Source organism: Tripterygium wilfordii, chromosome 3 (assembly GCF_013401445.1).
Source record: "Tripterygium wilfordii isolate XIE 37 chromosome 3, ASM1340144v1, whole genome shotgun sequence".
In the NCBI taxonomy this organism is placed as follows: domain Eukaryota; kingdom Viridiplantae; phylum Streptophyta; class Magnoliopsida; order Celastrales; family Celastraceae; genus Tripterygium; species Tripterygium wilfordii.
In genome coordinates, this window is record NC_052234.1 from 2,632,287 (window position 1) to 2,653,261 (window position 20,975).

Consider the following 20,975-nt stretch of genomic DNA (forward strand, 5'->3'; position numbering starts at 1 on the left):
ACTTGGAATAACCCTCCAACCACTAGACCACAACATCAATCCAGCTAACAGCCTAACACCAACAACATTGGTATTGGTTTCTCCGAAAGTTCACTATATCAGTTTCGCATATGCAATAAACACATAGGTTTTTCCAGTTAACACCAACAACATTGGTATTGGATGCTTCGAAAATTCCATATGTTGATTTAGCATATGTGATAAACAAGTGGGTTTTTCTCATAGTTTGAACTAACAATCTCCCTGAATTATTTCTTTCTCATCTAAAAGACATGTTGGTTTTTTTCATCGCAGGTTTAGCTTTGCTTTCTTCTTCTTTTTCTTCTTCTAATATTGCTACAACAGTTGAATATGACTCAAATGCTATAATCATCAATGGGGAGAGGAAGATAATCTTTTCCGGTGCAATCCACTATCCGCGAAGCACCCCTGAAATGTGGCCGGATTTGATCAACAAGGCGAAGGAAGGTGGCCTCGACGCCATTGAATCATACGTCTTTTGGGATCTACACGAGCCTCGTCCTCGCCAGGTGTGAAAAAACTATATTTATAGCTAGTATTACTTCGAAATAAGATCAAGATATTCTAGCTAACTTTCTTGTTCTTCTCTTTGATGATCGGCAAACAGTATGATTTCTCCGGAAACCTAGACTTCATAAAATTTTTCCAGTTAATTCAAGAAGCCGGACTTTATGCCATCCTTCGCATTGGTCCTTATATTTGCGCCGAATGGAATTACGGGTGGGTATTATCCAACCTTTCTCCTTGTACCTAGTAGTTAACACCCACATATGTGTGCACTGAACTTTTTTCTTTTGGACACACTAGTCTTTTGTCCATGTTTAATGGCAATGACGTGACATTGCACTATTGTAGCACCTTTATTGGACTTGGTTGTACAACCAACCTCACCCATCTTAGGAGTTAAGGGCTCCTACAGTGGGTGGCCTTACAGTTTCAATCAGGGGTGTTCATTGTGATCATCGTTTCAATCAGGGTTGTTCGATATGGTTTTTTTTTACTCTAGTAATCAAATTGGATGACACTGACTGAAACAGCAGAAAACTGTAGACTGTAGGTATCCTGACACACCCGTCTTAAACTGACTACGAGGCCTTGACTGAGTTGTACACTGCCTTTTACTAAAGAAAGGAAAAGACGAACTCTCAAGTTTCTATTGGCATGCAAATTACCATGTCATAAAAACTATATAACTAATGTAATCATTGAGAGTGACTAAATATATATATGTTTCTCTTGTAGAGGTTTTCCAGTGTGGCTTCACAACAAACCAGGAATTGAACTCAGGACAAACAATGAAATCTACAAGGTTTTTCTTTCAACTTTCATAGACTTCTGTAGATGTTTAACTAACATACATAGCATTAATAATGTCCATTAAATTTGAGGGTCTCCAATCTTACGACTTGTTATTGTCCCACAACAATTGGTAAAAGTCAAAAGATGTGGTTTCATAACAGTGAGCCCCCCTTCACATACAAGCGTCCTTTTCCTAGGTTTAATTGAGTTGAGCTAAGCCCACTTGCTGAGCTTAGGAGAAAAAAAGTTGTGCGAGTCTGATGTATCCGCGGAGACTAGTAAACCTAAAGCGGTCAATATCATGTATGTGATTGGGATGGGACTTCTTAACATCCAATTCTTTTGCTCACAGAATGAAATGGAAATTTTCACCACTAAGATTGTGGACATGTGCAAGGAAGCCGAGCTCTTTGCACCACAAGGAGGACCCATAATTATTGCACAGGTTCATTTTGTTTCATGAATTCATCAAGTAGGACCAAAATCTCTTCTTTAGGGTTTTTTTTTTTTTTTTTTGATATTAGATTTTGAATTTAGCAGATTGAGAATGAGTATGGAAATGTGATGAAAGGCTATGGAGAAGCCGGAAAGGAGTACGTAAAGTGGTGTGCAGAAATGGCTGTTGCCCAAGATATTGGTGTCCCATGGATTATGTGCCAGCAAAATGATGCTCCACACCCAATAGTACAACTTCGTTCCTTTTTTCTTTTTTTGAAATGGGGAGGAGGGATTTGAACCCGGTCACTAGGAATTCGATATGTTAGAATTCCATTATTTGCAGATTAACACATGCAATGGCTTCTACTGTCACCACTTCACACCCCACAATCCAAAAGGCCCAAAAATGTTCACTGAAAACTGGACTGGATGGTTAGACATCTTGTTTCTTAACCAACTTATCATATTATGCTCACAAAATGACCATATTCATAAGATTCTAGAGAACTTTGTATTTCTTCTCAGGTTCAAGAGATGGGGAGGCAGAGACCCTTACAGAACTGCTCAAGACTTGGCATATTCAGTTGCTCTCCTTTTCCAAACTGGTGGTGTCCTCAATAACTATTATATGGTTAGTTCAATGCATACATATACATACATATATATATACACACACAATGCATTCAAATGACATGGTTTACCATCTTTATTCCCCTGAATTACAGTATCATGGAGGAACAAACTTCGGACGCTCATCAGGAGGTCCATTTTATGTAACATCATATGATTACGATGCACCTCTAGATGAATATGGTAATAAATCTTTTCATTTTCTAATTCTACATCAAACCAAAGTTCTGCAATTGATCCTGAAGCGAGTTTACGATTATTTCAGGTAACTTGAATCAACCAAAATGGGGGCACTTGGAGCAGCTTCATGCAGCTATTAAAATAGGGGAAAAATTGCTTACCAACAGCAAGCCAAAAACCAAGGAATTTGGTGCTGGTGTTCATGTAAGAGATAAAACTAGCATCAGATCAAGATTAGTATTATGCACGTTGAAGTAAAACGATTCGAGGATTAACAAGAATACATGCTTTTGTTGTGTAATTATCAGCTGACTATGTACGCGGATGATGTTACCGGGGAGAGATTTTGTTTCTTGAGCAATTCGAACGAGAAAGTAGACGCTAATGTAGACGTGCACAACGATGGCAAATTCTCTGTGCCTGCTTGGTCTGTCAGTGTCCTTCAGAATTGCAACACAGAAATCTACAACACTGCAAAGGTAGGAGAACAATTAATTTGTCAATGCTAAGAAAAAAACAAGTTAAACGATTTTGGTTTTGTCGGCTCAAGTGACAAACTCTATATATATATACAGGTTACAACCCCAACCGAACATTACAGTGGATATAGTGAAGATTCTCCAAAGCTGAAGTGGACTTGGACACCAGAACCCATGGAAGACACCCTCCAAGGAAAGGGTACATTTACAGCACCAGAGCTTCTTGACCAAAAGAAAGCAACATCTGACAAAAGTGACTACTTGTGGTACATGACTAGGTAATCAATACACATGTCTCTCCTCTGCTGCATTTTTACATTATAAAACATATACTTATAATTAGTATTCTTGTCACAGTGTCAATATCAATGAGGATTCTTTGAAAGAGGCGACTCTCCATGTCAGCACAAGAGGTCAAGTTCTCCATGCCTATGTCAACCAGAAGCTAATAGGTTCCCAATTTTACAAGAAAGCTGATAATGTTCATTCAGTAGAGGGCAATGACTATGGCTTTGTGTTTGAAAGGCTTATTTCTCTGAAACTAGGGGAAAACACCATAGCTCTACTTAGTGCCACTGTTGGATTGGCGGTACGTTTCTAGCAAAAAATGGTTCATAAATTCTGATGTATATGTTGGCTTTAATCTTACTGGCTTCTTGTGTACAGAGTGATGGAGAATATTTTGATAAGAAACCTACAGGAATTGTAGAAGGCCTGGTTATATTAGTCGTAAACAACGTAAAGGGTAATACAATAATCGACTTGACGTCTAACGTTTGGTCCTACAAGGTATCGCGTCAGGGGATCAATTTCCAGATTTTGATTCCAAAATGTGATGCATTATGTGTGTATATACATATATATCACTCCTTTTGTATTTAGGTAGGGTTGCATGGCGAGGCTAAGCATTTCTATGATCCCAAATCCCCTCAAAGTAACCAATGGAGAAGCTCAGAGTCGCTTCCTACAAGCAGACCCATGACATGGTATAAGGTATGTTATCTGGACTCATTTCTCAGAACCTTTCTGTCTGAGTTGGCTAGAAGACTAAACTAGTTTGCAATACTATTGTGTCTAGGCATCCTTCGAGGCTCCTATTGGGACATTACCTGTTGTAATGGACTTACAAGGCATGGGAAAGGGACATGCCTGGGTGAACGGGAAGAGCATTGGCCGGTACTGGCCTACGCAGATTGCTGAAACCAATGGCTGCAGCGACACATGCGACTATCGCGGACCTTACAATGATCAGAAATGTATGAAAAACTGCGGCAATCCTTCGCAAAGATGGTAATGAAATTATATGGTTTATTTAGTGAAACACATTGAAAATCATTGCAAGACAGTTGGTCCCATAAGAGAGAAATGTTGTTTCAGGTACCATGTCCCAAGGTCTTTCCTTAACAACAATGGTGAAAACACATTGATTTTGTTTGAAGAATTTGGAGGAGACCCTTCGAGTGTGACTACAGGGACTGTGAAACTTACTTGATGTCAGTTCTTCCATATTGAATGTAACCAATTGTGGGATCAGAACCACAGAAATAGTGTTTTCCACAATGAGGGATTACCTTAAACTCATATTAACACCACCACTACGACGATTCATCGGTTGAAGGTTTTAATTTTCTTGGTTTCACATGAATGTTTGTCGACCCCAAATACCCAAATAATTTAGGATAAGGCTCGGATGATAATGTCATGGGAAAAAGTGTTTGTTTAGTTAGTTAAACAACATTTGGAGTGACCAACTTGGGAGGCAACTTCACCAAAAGCACAGGCAGATGGTCTCTATTCTTCCATGATGTTGCCATCACTTCAGGCGGAATATATTGGACAATCACTACGCTTCTGATGTGTACTTAATATACATATTACTAAAAGAGAGCTGCGGGATGGTTAGGGTATACTCACAGGTATTATAACAAGGCATTTGATTCATAATTGAATGAGCATGAGTGTGAGGTGAGCATGACCATATTTGACATGAATAACAGAATAATTAGGGAATGATAAATTTCAATACAAGCAGCAAGTGATCAAAACAATGACCAGAAACACATAACGTAAGATAAGAGTCGACACAATTGCATTCTAGCAAAATAAAAATAAACTACAATAAAGTCGAGATAAAGGCAATCAGCAAGCAAGTGATCCAAACAATGACCAGACACACAAAAGAGTCAACATAATTGCATTCTAGCAAAACAAAAATAAACTACAGTAAGGTCGAGATAAAGGCTTTTTAAATGTACTCGTTCATCTGTTTTCTGGTTTTACCCATGAGGCTTTGTCCGAATAATAGCTTCATCCTCATCCTCCCGTCTACCATTGATTCGAACTAGACTCTCAACATAGTACAGAACTTGTGAGAAATTATAAAGTTTAGCCCCATCAAGTTGAAGATCCTTCACCTCTTTAGTACTAGGGTCATACAAGACTAACTGCCTATTTGAATCTTCAAAACACACTTCACCATTCTTCAAAAATCCTATTGGTCTCCCAAGCATACCACATGAGTCGATTATCCAGAGTTTTTCCCAAGACTTTTTTGTTCCTTGCTCAGTCATAACCAATATATCAAAGTATCTGTGATTGTTTTGAATTAGGGTGTGTGTAACGAAAAACGGCAAGAGATCCATGTAACACAAAAAGTTTAGCAATATAGCGAGCAAATCGGAATTTAGGCAGCTGCATAATTTCAAAAACCTCAGATGACATGTCAAAGGACAGGATCCATTGACCATGAGCGCCATATACCCACCAATAACATACTCCATTAATGAACACATTGAACAGTCTAACATCTAGAGTTCCACCTCAGTAGAAAGCATCTCTCTTGGATAAGGTATCTCTCTCCAAGAATCACTCTTTAAAGAGTATAATTCAACCCACTTCTTTGGATTCTCATCATTCTCAGTTGGATCACAAGAAAATCTTAATACTTTGTATTCATTAGTTTCGGAATCAAAACCAAACCCAATGCTGTAAAAGATACAACCGTCAAAATCACACATTGAAGGTAAAGGGAGTCGCTTGAACTCTCTGCAAGCAGGATTCCAAAGGACAATCGTACCCGAAGCATCACATAGACAAAATACCCCATTACAGAGACCAAAAACTGTTGGGCTATCGATAAAGCACCCAGCAAATGGAGCACAAATACGTTCCTGGATCCTGATTTGGCCGTCTTCGTTGAACGATAAAAAGGATGTACAGTTCCTACCACTGACACTATGGTTCACTATTACACTTTCATTATTAAGAGTGGTTTGTCTGCGATAGTGCTCTATGATAAAATCTTCATTTCTGAAAAGATTACACCATGATTTGCATACGCACCTGAATCTTATCAATGCTTTCACTGGAAGCCAAGGAAGTATTTCCGTCACCACCAAATCCTCTCCGGAATGCATCTGGTCTTGATTTCTTCCATGAAAGCTTTGGATTCTTCTTCTTTCTCCTCTCAAAGCTAAAATGGAATGAAAATTGGCTCAAGAGATGTACTAGCTAGGGATTGAATGCGACTGCCGGGAATCATGGAGTGGTATCAAGTGTTTGTGGGCTTGGGCTTTTACTGATCAGCCCAATAGAGTTTATGGGCCTACTTGGCCTGCTTGTCATCAAATCATTTGTTCAATTTTAGGCCTTCAAGAGTTCCAATTGTCATATTTATCCCGGAAAATTATTTCTTCATCAATTTCTCGCCAGGATTTTGGTTGACGGGACAAAAGGTTGGATGTTTTGTGGTTTTAATTGATATCAATCGTATACCACCAAAAGAGTTACGAGTAGTTCAGATGACACTCATATATGTGAAATTTCATACAAGTCACGACTTCGAGCCTCCCTAATCCCCTTCCCCTGCAATAAAAAAAATCTTATACCACCAAAGCCCATAGGCCATCCGGTTTCTCCCAAAATGACTTTCTCGAAAGCGAATTCCTTATTAAATTTTAAGTAGAAGTGAAGCTAAATCCCAGGTTAATGATGGAGGAACTATATACTTTGAATAAATTTGCGATAACCCAAATTTCTTTAAATAAATTTATATTACGAGAAAAGAAATTTCAATTATCTTATCCTTACTATTTGAAGAATCAAAATTTAAATAATCTAATTATTTAAAATTACAAAAGTCAAGATAAATAAAGGAAAAAAAATCATCACCATATTTTGAGCATTAAAAATTGTATTTTAATTAAATTAGCATTCTAACTCTTTTCATAAATCAAACTTGTAATAATATTTAATTAAATATATTTTTAATTGAAAAAGTACATGTCACAAAAATTAAAACACCTATATGTATTAAGGATTTCACTTTTAGCTTTAGGGAGTAATATAGATATCAAGTATCATGTGAATCTTAATATGTTTTGGGACCTCAAAGGTCTTATGGGACCTTAATCCATTCAATACACTTTTTTTTTTCAAAAGAATATATTCTATGCAGATATTGTGCAGCCAAAAAAGGTCTACATGGCGAGTGTGAGTTTTTTTTCACAACCATCACCTCCACCAATGGTGGTGGAATTAGAAGAATCTCAACTTGCGCACCTATAGATGCCCGCACCATTTGCAGATGAGAGAACAAAAATCACAATAAACCCAATGTAAGAATACCACATCGATTAGGTGATGTGCAATCATGTGGTATATAAGTTTATCCAAGTATCTACCATAAATAAGAGGCATTTTCCCTAGTTAAGTGAGTTGGGCCTTGGCCCACTTGTTAGTTAAGAAAAAACAAAATGATGTATCTATGGGAACCAGACAACTCAAAACGGACAATATCTTTGATGTGAGTGAGGGCTTGGCATTTTCAACATAGTATTGGAGCTTGTCTCGGTCGGCTTGGGATTTTCAACATCGGTCGGACAATATCTTTGATGTGAGTGAGGGCTTGGCATTTTCAACATAGTATTGGAGCTTGTCTCGGTCGGCTTGGGATTTTCAACATCGGTTGGGTGGTCCAGTTAAAAAACGGGTCTAACCTCTACCTGTCCATTTGTTGGGTTTTGTTGGGTTTGGCATAACCTAGCCCCGCCAGACCCAACAAGGTTATGCCAAACCCAACAAGTGTGGGTGAGTGTAAGAATATCACATCGGTTGGGTGGTCCAGTTAAAAAACGGGCCTAACCTCTACCTGTCCATTTGTTGGGTTTGGCATAACCATATGATACATAAGCTTGCTCAAGTTCCTACTACACATAAGAGGCATTTTTCCTAATTAAGTGGATTGGGCATTGACCCACTTACTAGCTAAGGAGAAATAAAGTCATGCGACTCCGATGTATTCACAGGAACCGGACAACTCAAAACGGACAATATCTTTGATGTGAGTGAGGGCTTGGCATTTTCAACATAGTATTGGAGCATGTCTCGGTCGGCTTGGGATTTTCAACATCGGTTGGGTGGCCCAGTTAAAAAACGGGTCTAACCTCTACCTGTCCATTTGTTGGGTTTTGTTGGGTTTGGCATAACCTAGCCCCGCCAGACCCAACAAGGTTATGCCAAACCCAACAAGTGCGGGTGAGTGTAAGAATATCACATCGGTTGGGTGGTCCAGTTAAAAAACGGGCCTAACCTCTACCTGTCCATTTGTTGGGTTTGGCATAACCATGTGATACATAAGCTTGCTCAAGTTCCTACTACACATAAGAGGCATTTTTCCTAATTAAGTGGATTGGGCATTGACCCACTTACTAGCTAAGGAGAAATAAAGCCATGCGACTCCGATGTATTCACAGGAACCGGACAACTCAAAGCGGACAATATATTTGATGTGAGTGACGACTAGGATTTTCAACGCCCAACTTGAAACATGAATGGATTTCGTATGAGAGTTGGATCCTATCAAACCTCTTGCAACAACAGAAATAGTGTCAGATCCTACGACAAGTGTGCCAAATTAATACATCAATGGCCTAGTCAAGTTCCAACAACAAGAAGAGCAACGAGAGGAAATGAATTAATTATTTGTCCTAAAAACAATATTGGTTTTGGATATCTAGTCATCAGGAGGCAGGAGGAATATGTTCCATATGAGGATGTAAGAATGTACGCGGCTGCTGCAGCCACCAACGGAGAGTCTTAATTCTTTGTATCCATCGATTTATAAAGCCTGCACAAATGGCACCAGATTCCATCACTTGAGACAACTAGTGTTGCGAATTATGCCAAAAGCCTGCCGAATACATATATTATTCCTTATCACCAACACCATAATGTCCACCCATATATGTTTCAACTCAACTTTAGAATTCTTCTTTTTTTTTTTTTCTTTTCAGGTTGTGAAAATAAGAACAAAATATAACCTCAAAGTTATTTCAGTTTAGAAAAATGAAAAATTAGGCCTGAAGGTTGAATCCATGCCAAACAAATATATGTGACGATACCAAATTCACCTACCATTCTAAAACTATCACGTGACACCCTCAAAACAGACACTCAGAGATACATCTCGGCAAACCACATCTTGGCATGACCTTGATGATCATAAAAGGGAAAGATCTCCACAGCTGAATGTAACTCGACTCCGAGGAGCACATCTCGATCGTAAGGCTTGGACATATAGCAACTCCGAAATACATAAGAAATTGTTAAGAAGCATACTTCTAAATCTACGAGAACATCAAAAGAAGAAGTTTTCTAATTCTAACAAAAGACATCACGCTCCAAATAGAAGTAGAACTATTCCAAGTATTATATAAAGGGGCTACGGTGAAGTAAAAGATTCATTCACGACTTCCGTGTTTTTCTTAAGAGTTCTTACTTTTTCTCTTCCTGTTTTGTTGAATTAAGCATCATAGTGCCTTTTCCAAGGAAAACACCTTAGGGAGACTATGTAGCTTTCATTTGTTCATATTTCAATTCAGAATCTTCACCAGCAACACCGAAATCCGTATAGTTTGGATCAACATGAAACGTTTGTAAGACAAACCAGATTTGCACATCATCAATATGGAATACGTTGTTCGTTGGGTATTCATTAATTAACTAAATATTTCTTCTTTTTCTTTTTGTTTCATAAGCTATGCTTTTAACTATATTCCTAATAAAATTATATATACCAATAACTAAATCCACTTTTATATCACCAAAAAAATGCACAAAAAAAAAAACAGATGGAAGTGATATTGAATGATTTACATATTAATTGATGGGGCGATTTTAACGAAGCCAAAATAATGGAAAGATATTATTGACATTTTTTGTGTACCCTAGGAAGTCTTGGAAGGACAAGTGAAAAAAACAAACAAATGGTAGCGACTGCAAACCAAATGGTCCAAGTCAATTTTGTTGTTTGTGATGAATCTCTTCTCTTGTCCCACTCATTATCCCTTTCACACAAAGAAACAAAAATACGAAAAAATTTAATTAATTGGGTTTCAATATATTAATCAATTAATTAATAATGATAATAACTTGTACATAGAATAAGCTGATGTGAAGCCAGGAGTAGAAGTAGCAAACACACATTAAATTAACCCTAATTGATTAAGTTTTGATTATTTCAGCCAATTAATTTGTAGAACAAACAAATTTGAAGAAAGAAAAATAGGACAAGTCATTATCATTAATTTCAAACTTGGCTTTTCAGGATAACCTAATATCTATCCTTGTTATTTGTGACCTTTGTGGCTTCCAACAATTATAAGGAAGCAAACAAAAAAGTCCCATTACTGACCTGATAGATCAATCAATGGTCGCAAGAGTTGGATGACATATTATCAAGATTAATTATTAATTCCAATAAATTATTTAAATGATTGGATAACGGTTCCTTGGAATTATAAAATTGGCTAAGAAATGAATCTATTTTGTTGTGCGTTCAGTTTCGCTCAACTTATCTTGTCATCAAATGAGAAATTTTTGTCACGAGTTTGACGATCAGGGGTGAAGTCAGGACTTTGTATGAGGGGGGTCGCATTGATGGACAAAAGATTTTATATTGGGGTAGGCAAAGTTAAGTGGGGGTCCGGAGCAGAGCCCTCAGAATTTTTTTTGGTTTTATTTATTAATTATACATTCGAAAGTACAAAATAATTGTCACATGTCTTCTTGCTTCAACCATGAGAATCATTTTTTTATAACTAGGGCGTCCCAATTGAAAATTCAAGGAGGTCTTTTATGTAAATTAGTATATAACTAGGGGTATTAAAAAAAATTTGAGGGGGGGCAACATGGGTAAGGGTAGCTTCGCCCCTGTTGACGATCCAAATTTATATTTATATCATATGTTCAAATGATAAATTTATATGATGTTGTTCTTAGTTAAAAAAAATAAAAGAAAAGAGGAACTCTTTTTTTTTTTTTAAATGCTACTGAGAAATATATGCAGTTGGAATCGAATCTTGAACACACATATGCGTAATCCTATTGATTATCAACTGAGCCACCTCCCATCGATAAAGAGGAGTTTGTTAGTGCAGACTGTGTCACCTAATGCATCATATACACCAGTGTAAATACTTGATCTTTGGAAGATTTTTTTTTAATTGTAATTGCAGTCTTCTGCTAACGTTTGATTTCTTCTAGAAAAGTAAGTGAAGCGGATACTTTCTAGCCAAGAAAATAAGGAGCTTGATAATTTAAGACAGCAACTGAATTATTTGAACACTTTAATTAAAGTATTACACATGCTGTGTATGACACATGCAGCATGCTGCTCAAAAAGTCTTCTAATAGTTCTTGAAATAAAGAAATATATTAAAGTTTCTAATTGTCTGCACATTACAAGACAATTTAATTTAATTTTAACTTTTTTTTAGTAATCACATTAATAATACTTGACATATATTATAAAATTTATAATCAAAATATCTATCAAAATTACATTGCAACCATTTCAAAAAAAAAAAAAAAGAGTTTACATTGCAGCCAAATATGGCCTAAGTCTAATACAATGGCATCAATTGAGAGAAAGAATTGTGTAAGTCATGTCGGAACGAACCATCCTCTATACATAACTAGTAAATTTTAATTTCTTAATGAAAATCTTGCATGTAAAACACAATACATTACATATTATTATATATTTTATAGCCTTCATAAGTTTGTACGTTTCAATAATATTAGATATACTTCGTTAATACGTTGGAGCTAAATTTAAACAAAAGGCATCAAATGTGGAACATACATAATTTATGAATAATCGATAACAATTCACAATTTTTAATAAATTGAGATGCAAAACATTGAATTAAAATTTGGGAAAAAAAGCACATCATTTTTTCCAAGCATATTGATAAGTTTTTTTTTTCTTTTTTCTATTATCAATTTTTTTGGGGGAAATAGAGGAGGAGGATTCAAATCCTAGTTACTAGGATGATACACACCATCCTTACCATAGGATGGGAGGGGCCCCAATTCTTGCCTCCAATTCCTTCCCAAAATTCATGTTAAATCATGAAATCTTTTTTTGAAAATGACATATTAGAGTTTAAGAGTTAGAAATTAGTGTTTAAGGTTTATAGTTTCGAGTTAGGGTTTGAAATTTAGGGTTTAGAGCTTAATTTTAAAATTTTAGGGTTAAAATTTAGTATTTTGATTTTTTTAAAAAATATATTATATTATAATATTATGAACACCAACATACGCAAACAAGGAGCACGTGAAATCGAATCTCATTAATTGAGTGAAGATTCTATCACCTTACCCACTGGTTTAAATGATCTCATTGGAGGTTGCAAGGGAGGTCGTGGGCCACACTAAGAGCAACCAAAATGACTCCATTTTAAGGGGGAATGGATGCCTTTTATTTTCTCTTTTAATATGACATGGGAAAAAAATGCCTCCAATGGTTATAATTTGTTGTCCCAAAAATAAATACTGGGTTTCACCTCTATTACACCAAAAAGCAAGTCAGCAAATTTATATTATTGTACCAATGCATTTTGTTGCCCAAGTCACATCAACAACATACCCATCCACATCAGCAAAACACATATTTCAATGCATTTTGTTGGCCCCAGCAAATTTACACCATTGTAATTGCTTTAACAAATCGTGATTTGATTTATATTATACTTATTTGGCAAAAGATATTTTTCGTCCCTCAACTATGAGATGAGTTTCATTTTCGTCCCTAAACTTTTTTTTCTCTCATTTTCATCCCTAAACTTCTTTTTCTCCCATTTTCGTCCCTCAACTATTGAAAAGCACCATATTCGTCCTTCAAGTAAGATTGAGGTCAAGAAATGCTTGCGTGACACTTATGTGACATGTAGGAGAAATTTGATCTGACGAACAATAGGATGTCACGTAGGATTTTTCGGTCATCAGATTTATTTGAGGGACAAACGAGACACTTTTCCATAGTTGGAGGATGAGAAAGGGAGAAAAAAAATAGAGATAAGGGACGAAAATGAAATCTGATCAATAATTGAAGGATGAAAAATACCATTTTGTCATACTTATTTGCTGGTATGGTCTATGACCTACCGTAAAACAAACTTTTCATTTCAACTCCCCTGCCAAATACATCTTTTAAATTTTAAAAAATTAATTATCTTTTTTTTAATGGTGACGATAGGATCGAAGTTACTTTGGAGATGTATGTATATGTTAGATTAGATTTTGTGATTCGATTTGTATATGAGCTGTGTTTTTGAGATACTTTGGTTGCAATTTTTAATCAGAGGTAGTAATAAACATTATATTTGCCATAAAAATCGTAAGGAGACTAACGAGAGATGACTCAGCCAAAAATTAAAAATTTCAATATGACTGTAAAATATTGATCCCTTTAGATAAATGAAATGATAAGTGGCATTCATTGCGTCCCACTTCAGATCCTATGTATTTCAAATTAATTGTAAGAAAGTGGTCGCATTTTATATTTGCCTAACAAAATTCCTAGACTATGGGTTATCCAAAGTATTTGTGGTAAGAAGTGTTGGGTGTGTCCGACTCAACTGAGAAACCAAACACTGACGTGGATCCCACCGATCAGATTCCCTCTTCAGCCTAATGAAATGCCAACCTCAAATAAATAAACAGATAAATATGATTACATTAATTTATAAAATATATTTTTTTTTATTGCGATTTTTTTTAATTTACTTTCTATAAAATACATCGCCAAAAAAAAATCCCTCTTGTTTCAAAAAATACTATATAAAGCCAACACAACCCCCCGTCTTTCAACCTCTACAATCACAGAGAAACACAAAACAGAGGTAGAGATTTCAACTGCAAGTGTTGTTTTTGTGCGATTGTTGGTGGACATGTCGCTGCTTTCAGATCTCCTCAACCTCAATCTCTCGGATTCCACTGAGAAGATCATCGCTGAGTACATATGGTGCGTCTCTTCTTCTTCCCTTAATTAATCAACTAACAATACTGCTTGATTGCACGAGAATGGTTCAGTTATCCTCAATATTTCCTCTGTCTACAATGATTTTCCTTCATTTTTAGGTTTTGTTCGTTTGAGCTTTTGTGTCTCCCTTATTAGATTGAATTTTCTTTCCAAAATTCTTTAATTTCTGGGCAGGGTCGGTGGCTCCGGTATGGACCTGAGAAGCAAAGCAAAGGTGAGTGAATTTATTATTTTCAAAATATTGAAATATATTCTTGCTTTGTTGTGTGGATTTTGCGATTTTGGTAAAGTGAAATATATGACAAATCTTTTCTCTTTTGTTTTGGTTGTATATGAAAGACTCTTCCCGGACCAGTTAGTGATCCTTCAAAGCTTCCCAGGTGGAATTATGATGGTTCTAGCACAGGGCAAGCACCTGGAGAAGATAGTGAAGTGATCATATAGTAAGAATTCTCATTGTTTTGCTTATCAACTGTAAAATATCATCATCATAGAGTGTTGGATTTCATGAATTTTATTTTGTTTGATTAAACAGTCCTCAGGCCATTTTCAAGGATCCATTTAGGAGGGGAAACAATATACTTGTGAGTACTTGCTCTTCTCTGTTGTATGAATTATTTTTGGTTATATCACTTTTTTTTTTTAAATTTATTTGGGAGTATTTAATTGGATTAGGTTATGTGTGATACTTACACCCCGGCTGGAGATCCGATCCCGACCAACAAGAGATGTGCTGCTGCTAAGATATTCAGTCATCCTGATGTTGTTGCTGAAGTACCTTGGTATAATCACCGAACCTTAGAACTTTTTGTTTCTTTCTTTTCCTTCTTGGATTGTATGATTTACTTTTTTTCATGTAACTCGGTAAGTCAGGTATGGTATTGAACAAGAGTACACTTTGCTCCAAAAAGATGTTCAGTGGCCGATTGGATGGCCGATTGGTGGTTATCCTGGTCCTCAGGTAATGAATTTCACTCTTTTATTGAGCCTCAATTTTGAACGTTTAAGTTCTCTTAGCCGATTTATGAGTTGAAATCGTTTAATACGGTAACAGGGTCCATACTATTGTGGTGCTGGGGCTGACAAAGCCTTTGGGAGGGACATTGTAGACTCCCACTACAAGGCCTGTCTTTATGCAGGCATCAACATAAGCGGGATAAACGGAGAAGTGATGCCAGGCCAAGTAAAATGACAACTTTTGGTCTTTTGTTATTCTATTCCTATTAGTTAATCAATTTAGTTTTCTCATTTTAGATCATTGGTCATATCTATGCAGTGGGAATTTCAAGTTGGCCCTTCTGTCGGTATCTCTGCTGCTGATGAGCTGTGGGTTGCTCGTTACATTTTGGAGGTGAAACTTAAGATACCTGTTTTTGATTATTTTGTTACTAATTCAATATGCTGTTTAATGTCACTAGAAGCCATATTTCTACTTTAGGTTTCCTTAACATTTTGTTTGTGTACAAACAGAGGATTACTGAGATTGCTGGGGTGGTGCTCTCCTTCGATCCCAAGCCAATCAAGGTAAAGATTGCTTTCTTAATATGATTCGATCGTTTGCTTCATTTCCATTTGAATCAAGGCCTTGAAACGTATAGTTTTGATTTAATTTCTGGAGCTCGGCTTGTGTAATTGACTTGAATTCTTTTAAAACCAGGGTGATTGGAATGGAGCTGGTGCACATACTAATTACAGGTAAATATGCAAGCATGATATCTATGTAATGCCTTTGTTGCTAATACCGCTAACATGATTACAAGGGTCGCTCTATTCATGTCTTACTGATTGACAATCTCTTTGGGTAATGCTTCAGCACCAAGTCTATGAGGAGCGATGGAGGCTATGAGCTCATCAAGAAAGCAATTGAAAAACTAGGCTTGAGGCATAAAGAGCACATTGCTGCATACGGAGAAGGCAATGAACGTCGCCTCACAGGGCGACATGAAACAGCTGACATCAACACTTTCCTATGGGTAATGACACCTACTTTGATAACTTTTGCTGGAATAACCTTATTGTTTGAAGATATAACCAGACACAGCATACTCAGGTTGTACATATACACTTTTTGGATTGAATTGGCAAATTGTCTGCTTAAATGCTTCTCTGGATCAAGCTTATATACATTTATTACATAAAGATAAGAAATTGATTGGTCTTGGTAGTTTCATTGACATTTTCACTGGTTGACAGGGAGTTGCAAACCGTGGGGCGTCTATCAGGGTTGGCCGAGACACAGAGAAGGAAGGGAAGGGATACTTTGAGGACAGGAGGCCTGCTTCTAACATGGATCCATACATTGTAACATCCATGATTGCAGAAACCACCCTCCTCTGGAAGCCATGAGTGCTAATCCACTCACATTCACTGTCAAAGATTGTTGTTATTGGCTTACTTTGGCATTAGTAGGGAAAAAAAAAGTGGTCAGCAGTTGTTTGCTCTCTCTTTTGATTCCAATTTGGTGTAGCTTCGTGGATTGGCTTTTTGTGGTTTTGAGTTGAGGTGGGCTTGTTGCTTCCTTGGCTTATGGTTCCACTTTCATGTTTCAATAATTCAAGCACTTTGTATTACTATTCAAAATTATGAAAACTCTCTTATTTCTTATAAGAAATAGCTGAACATTGTGCTTCTTGTTGGGTGTCTTTTGCATTTACCTACTATGTGATGATAGTACAACTACTGTGAAATATCAAATTCCAACTTTTCACCAAAGAGTTGATCATTAATTAATTTCATGATTCATAACACATGAATAATTTTCTCATGAGATCCTAAAATGAGGTCTTAAAATGAGGTCTTAACTTTTATTGCTCAAAACTTTTTTAAAAAAATTTTAAAAAAAATATTTATATTTTGATCTGTCTTATGAACTCAACGATATATTTTTTGTTTTAACAAAAATCAAATTCAACAAGAAAAGTGTATGATAATTCTAGATCGTTAGATATAAAACAAAAAATATTTCATGTACTTTTTTTTTTGTTGTATTTTATTTTTTTTTGAACAAAAAAAAATATGGTTGGGTTCGTAAAACAAATGAAAATACAATTTACACATGGTGGAGAAAACCACCACACAATATGAAGTACTACACCATAAAAATAAGGGATAAGTATCGACGTATCGTAGAAATGCCTAAACTTATCAAAAAAGATCAATTGAGACCCTGTATTTTTTTCGGGCCAAAGAGACCCCTCAACTTCAACAAATGAATCTCATTAGCACTTCCATCTATTTTTCATAAAAAACTGTTGATATGAACGGTAATTTGTGACATGTCTTTGTTTTGCATAAAAATAAAAACTATATGTAAAATGTGACATGGATTTTATAAAATAAAACACTTAAATTAAAAATAACAAACCCTATCTTCTCTTCTTCAAGCTCCACCACCAACCACCACCAACCACCACCTCCCACCACCACCATCATCAATCCTTCTCTGCGCCAACAACCACACCTCCTTGAAACCCCTCTCTAAACCACCTCAGCTCCTCCTCCTTTCAATTGAGCCTCAGTTATGACATTTTGGATGTGGGTTTTGATTTGGTGGTTTTCATACTTTGGGGTTTTTGATGTGGGAATCCATTATGGGGTTTCGATTTTAGCTTTAGGGTTCGAAGTAGGTGATGACGCGGTAGAGTATTAAAGAATGTAAAATTGCAAATTCACAATCTTGTGCTTTGTTGATCCTCACGCAAGAGAATAGCCAAGAGCAAAGAAAGCTATGCCTTGTTGATTCCCACAGGAATGCCAAGTTGATAGAAGGTTTAGAGAAACGTCTCTAGCTTTTATTGAATCAATCAAAACTGTCTCATGGAAGATATAATAGGCACGTATATAATGACCATACAAACCAAACCAAACCCTAGCATAATTCTATACTTAATAGGAAACTAATTATGAAACAAAATAGTTCATGCAAAAACAGGAAACTAATTAACTCGATGTCCAAGCAATCCTGGGAAGTCACGTCTTGCGCTTGTCGAAACGGGACAAAAAGGAGAGGGCTAGTCATTGTAGGGGTCAAATTCAACCTCAGCAAATTATATGAGTCATGTTCAACCCAATCCATATACAAATACAAACAGGCCCCGAAGCCCAACAACATAAAAAGGCCCAACAGAGGCTAAGGCCCCGAAGCCCAACAATATAAAAACGTAACAAGAGGCTAGGGCCCCGAAGCTCAACAACAATCAGACCAGAACTTACAGTCCAAAAAGGACTTGGTCTTAACAAGGCAGTACGAAGCCGATGCAAATAAGGCCAAACCAATAACTAAGGGACGAAGCCGAAGATAAGGCAGTTCCTTGTTAAATGGTAACAGCCGAAACTGTTACAAACTACTGTAAACTCCTCCAAAACTGCCGTAAACTCCTCCAAACTGCCACAACTGCTGGTAACTGCTCAAGAAAAGCATAAAAAGAGTTCATTAGGAGAGTGGAGGGGGAGGTTGATTTCTAACCTACTTTGTAATAACAAGAGAGAAATAAAATACCAGATCATTCTGCACCGTGGACATAGGCTCAAAGCCGAACCACGTAAAATCTCTCTGTTTTGTCTTATATTTACCCACTCATTCTCCACAATTGGATTGTCGATAATTTACATCAACAATTTGGCGCACCAGATAGGGGGTAATAGTTTTATCACAATGGCAAACTCAGAAGATTCACGAGATGATGCGGTAAGCGAGAAGATGAAAGCTTTGATTCAACATTTCGACGAACATGAAAGAAGGGTCCAACAGTTGGAGCAAGAAAATTTGACTGTTCGAAGAGAAAATCAAAAGCTACTTGATCTTATGAATCAACCTTCAAGCCCTCACATAACCAGAACCATTCCTGCAAGTACCATCCCAAGTACTTTTATTCGACTCAATAATGGGCAAACAACGCAAATTTCCAACGCAAGCGTTCCTTTGCCAGGATTTGTGCATCAAACATAATCATCATTGGCATCAACATCAACTCAATTTCTAAGGCCAACGACACAATCCATGGCACCATTGTTTCCTATACCAACTTCATCTTCAACTATCCCAACAATCGGTGCATGGTCAAATATAACCACGACACTATCGGAAATCACGACGCAACGAAGTGTCGACAAAAGATTGGAGGAAATGGAGTCAACATTCTTCAGGATACCCGACATACCCTCGCCTATAAAGAAAAATCGCACTTTCCTCAAATCTTCATTTGTTCATGCCATTGCCATGGAAGAGCTCCCAAAGAAATTCATCATACTACATATTAAACCTTACGATGGTACCACCGACCCGGAAGATCATGTGGATCAGTATAGTCAACGATTGACTTTGGTGTCGTACCCGTTCAACAAGCATGAAACATGCATGTGCTGAGGATTTAGTTCAACTTTGGTGAGACCTCCTTTGAAGTGGTATCTTAATCTTTCAGAAGTGTAAATTGCTTCATTTGCACAATTGGCCGACGCATTCGTTGAACAATTTGCAAGCAGCAGGAAAATAATTCCAACATCTGATGACTTATATCGGCTATGGCAGAAACAAGGAGAATCTTTGCGGTCATTCTTAACAAAATTCAATAAAGAGAAACTGGAGATTCCTGAGTGCTTAGATGAGATTGCAATCAATGCATTTCGCATGGCTCTCCTTCCTTGAAGCAAATTGTATGGAAAGCTTACTCGTTATCCATGTAAATCATTCCAAGAAGTACAGGCAAGAGTAAGCGTTCAAATCAAATGGGAAGAAGATGAAGGAAGACTTCCAGAACGATCAATAGAACAACCGAAGAAATCTGAACAAAAGCAAGTAAGTTCAGAGGCTCCGCGTTATCCTCGCCGAGATCCCAAGCCGATTGATTTCAAGAAAAAATCCCGATCTACTGAATATAATTTGGTGATTCCATTAAATGAAGTCTTATCGGTGTTGAAGAAAATGGGAGATGTTGTTCGATGGCCTGGTAAAGTTCATAAACCGCTAGATCAACGGGATACTTCCAAATGGTGCGAATTTCACAACGATTATGAGCATACAACAAATGACTGTTTTACCTTCAAAAAAGAAGTAATCCAATTGCTAAAGAAAGGTTATCTTCGGGATTTACTATCTGAAAGAGGAAAAGCAACAATGGCTCAAGCCGAAAGATGAGAAGAGGAATAGAAACCACCTCCACCAGAAAAGACGATTAACGTGATATTCAGTGGATCGGAGATTAGCGGAATTACACATTCATCGGCAAAGAAACATGTCAAACAGACAGAAAATTCTGAGGTATGGAATGACAAGCCAATGGTACAATTCACGAGACAAGTCATCAGTTTCACAGACGATGAGATGACGAGATTACTAAATCCGCATGATGATGCCTTGGTAATAACTTTGCAAATTGCCAATTGTGAAGTTAAAAGAATCACGGTTGACGATGGCAGCTCAGCAAATTTACTGTTCATGTCCACACTTCAAGCAATGGGACTTTCTGAAGCTGACATAATCAGAGGTCCTATACCACTCATCGGCTTCAGCGGAGAACAGTAATACACCATCGACTCTATTTCATTACAAGTATACGCAAAAGGAATAAATCTCCAGGTTCGATTTAATATCTTAGATTGTCAAT

General features: G+C 36.9%; 2 protein-coding genes across 2 annotated transcripts; both read left to right on the forward strand.

Annotated features, from left to right (window-relative positions):
* Positions 1–272: 272 nt before the first annotated feature.
* Positions 273–4,539, forward strand: LOC119995498 (beta-galactosidase-like). Its single transcript, XM_038842019.1, has 12 exons — positions 273–530; positions 629–741; positions 1,264–1,330; positions 1,673–1,765; positions 1,861–2,004; positions 2,102–2,190; positions 2,284–2,389; positions 2,484–2,571; positions 2,654–2,772; positions 2,877–3,047; positions 3,144–3,325; positions 3,405–4,539. Exons 1-12 carry the CDS (start codon positions 273–275, stop codon positions 3,646–3,648), a joined length of 1,674 nt encoding a protein of 557 aa, XP_038697947.1. The 3' UTR covers positions 3,649–4,539.
* A 9,648-nt stretch (positions 4,540–14,187) lies between these two features.
* Positions 14,188–17,004, forward strand: LOC119995489 (glutamine synthetase nodule isozyme-like). The gene is made up of 12 exons (XM_038842002.1): positions 14,188–14,355; positions 14,548–14,587; positions 14,713–14,816; positions 14,909–14,957; positions 15,049–15,155; positions 15,247–15,334; positions 15,428–15,556; positions 15,650–15,724; positions 15,844–15,897; positions 16,031–16,068; positions 16,187–16,346; positions 16,567–17,004. The coding sequence occupies exons 1-12, from the start codon at positions 14,282–14,284 to the stop codon at positions 16,717–16,719; spliced, it is 1,071 nt and encodes a 356-aa protein (XP_038697930.1). The 5' UTR covers positions 14,188–14,281; the 3' UTR covers positions 16,720–17,004.
* The last annotated feature ends 3,971 nt before the right edge of the window (positions 17,005–20,975 follow it).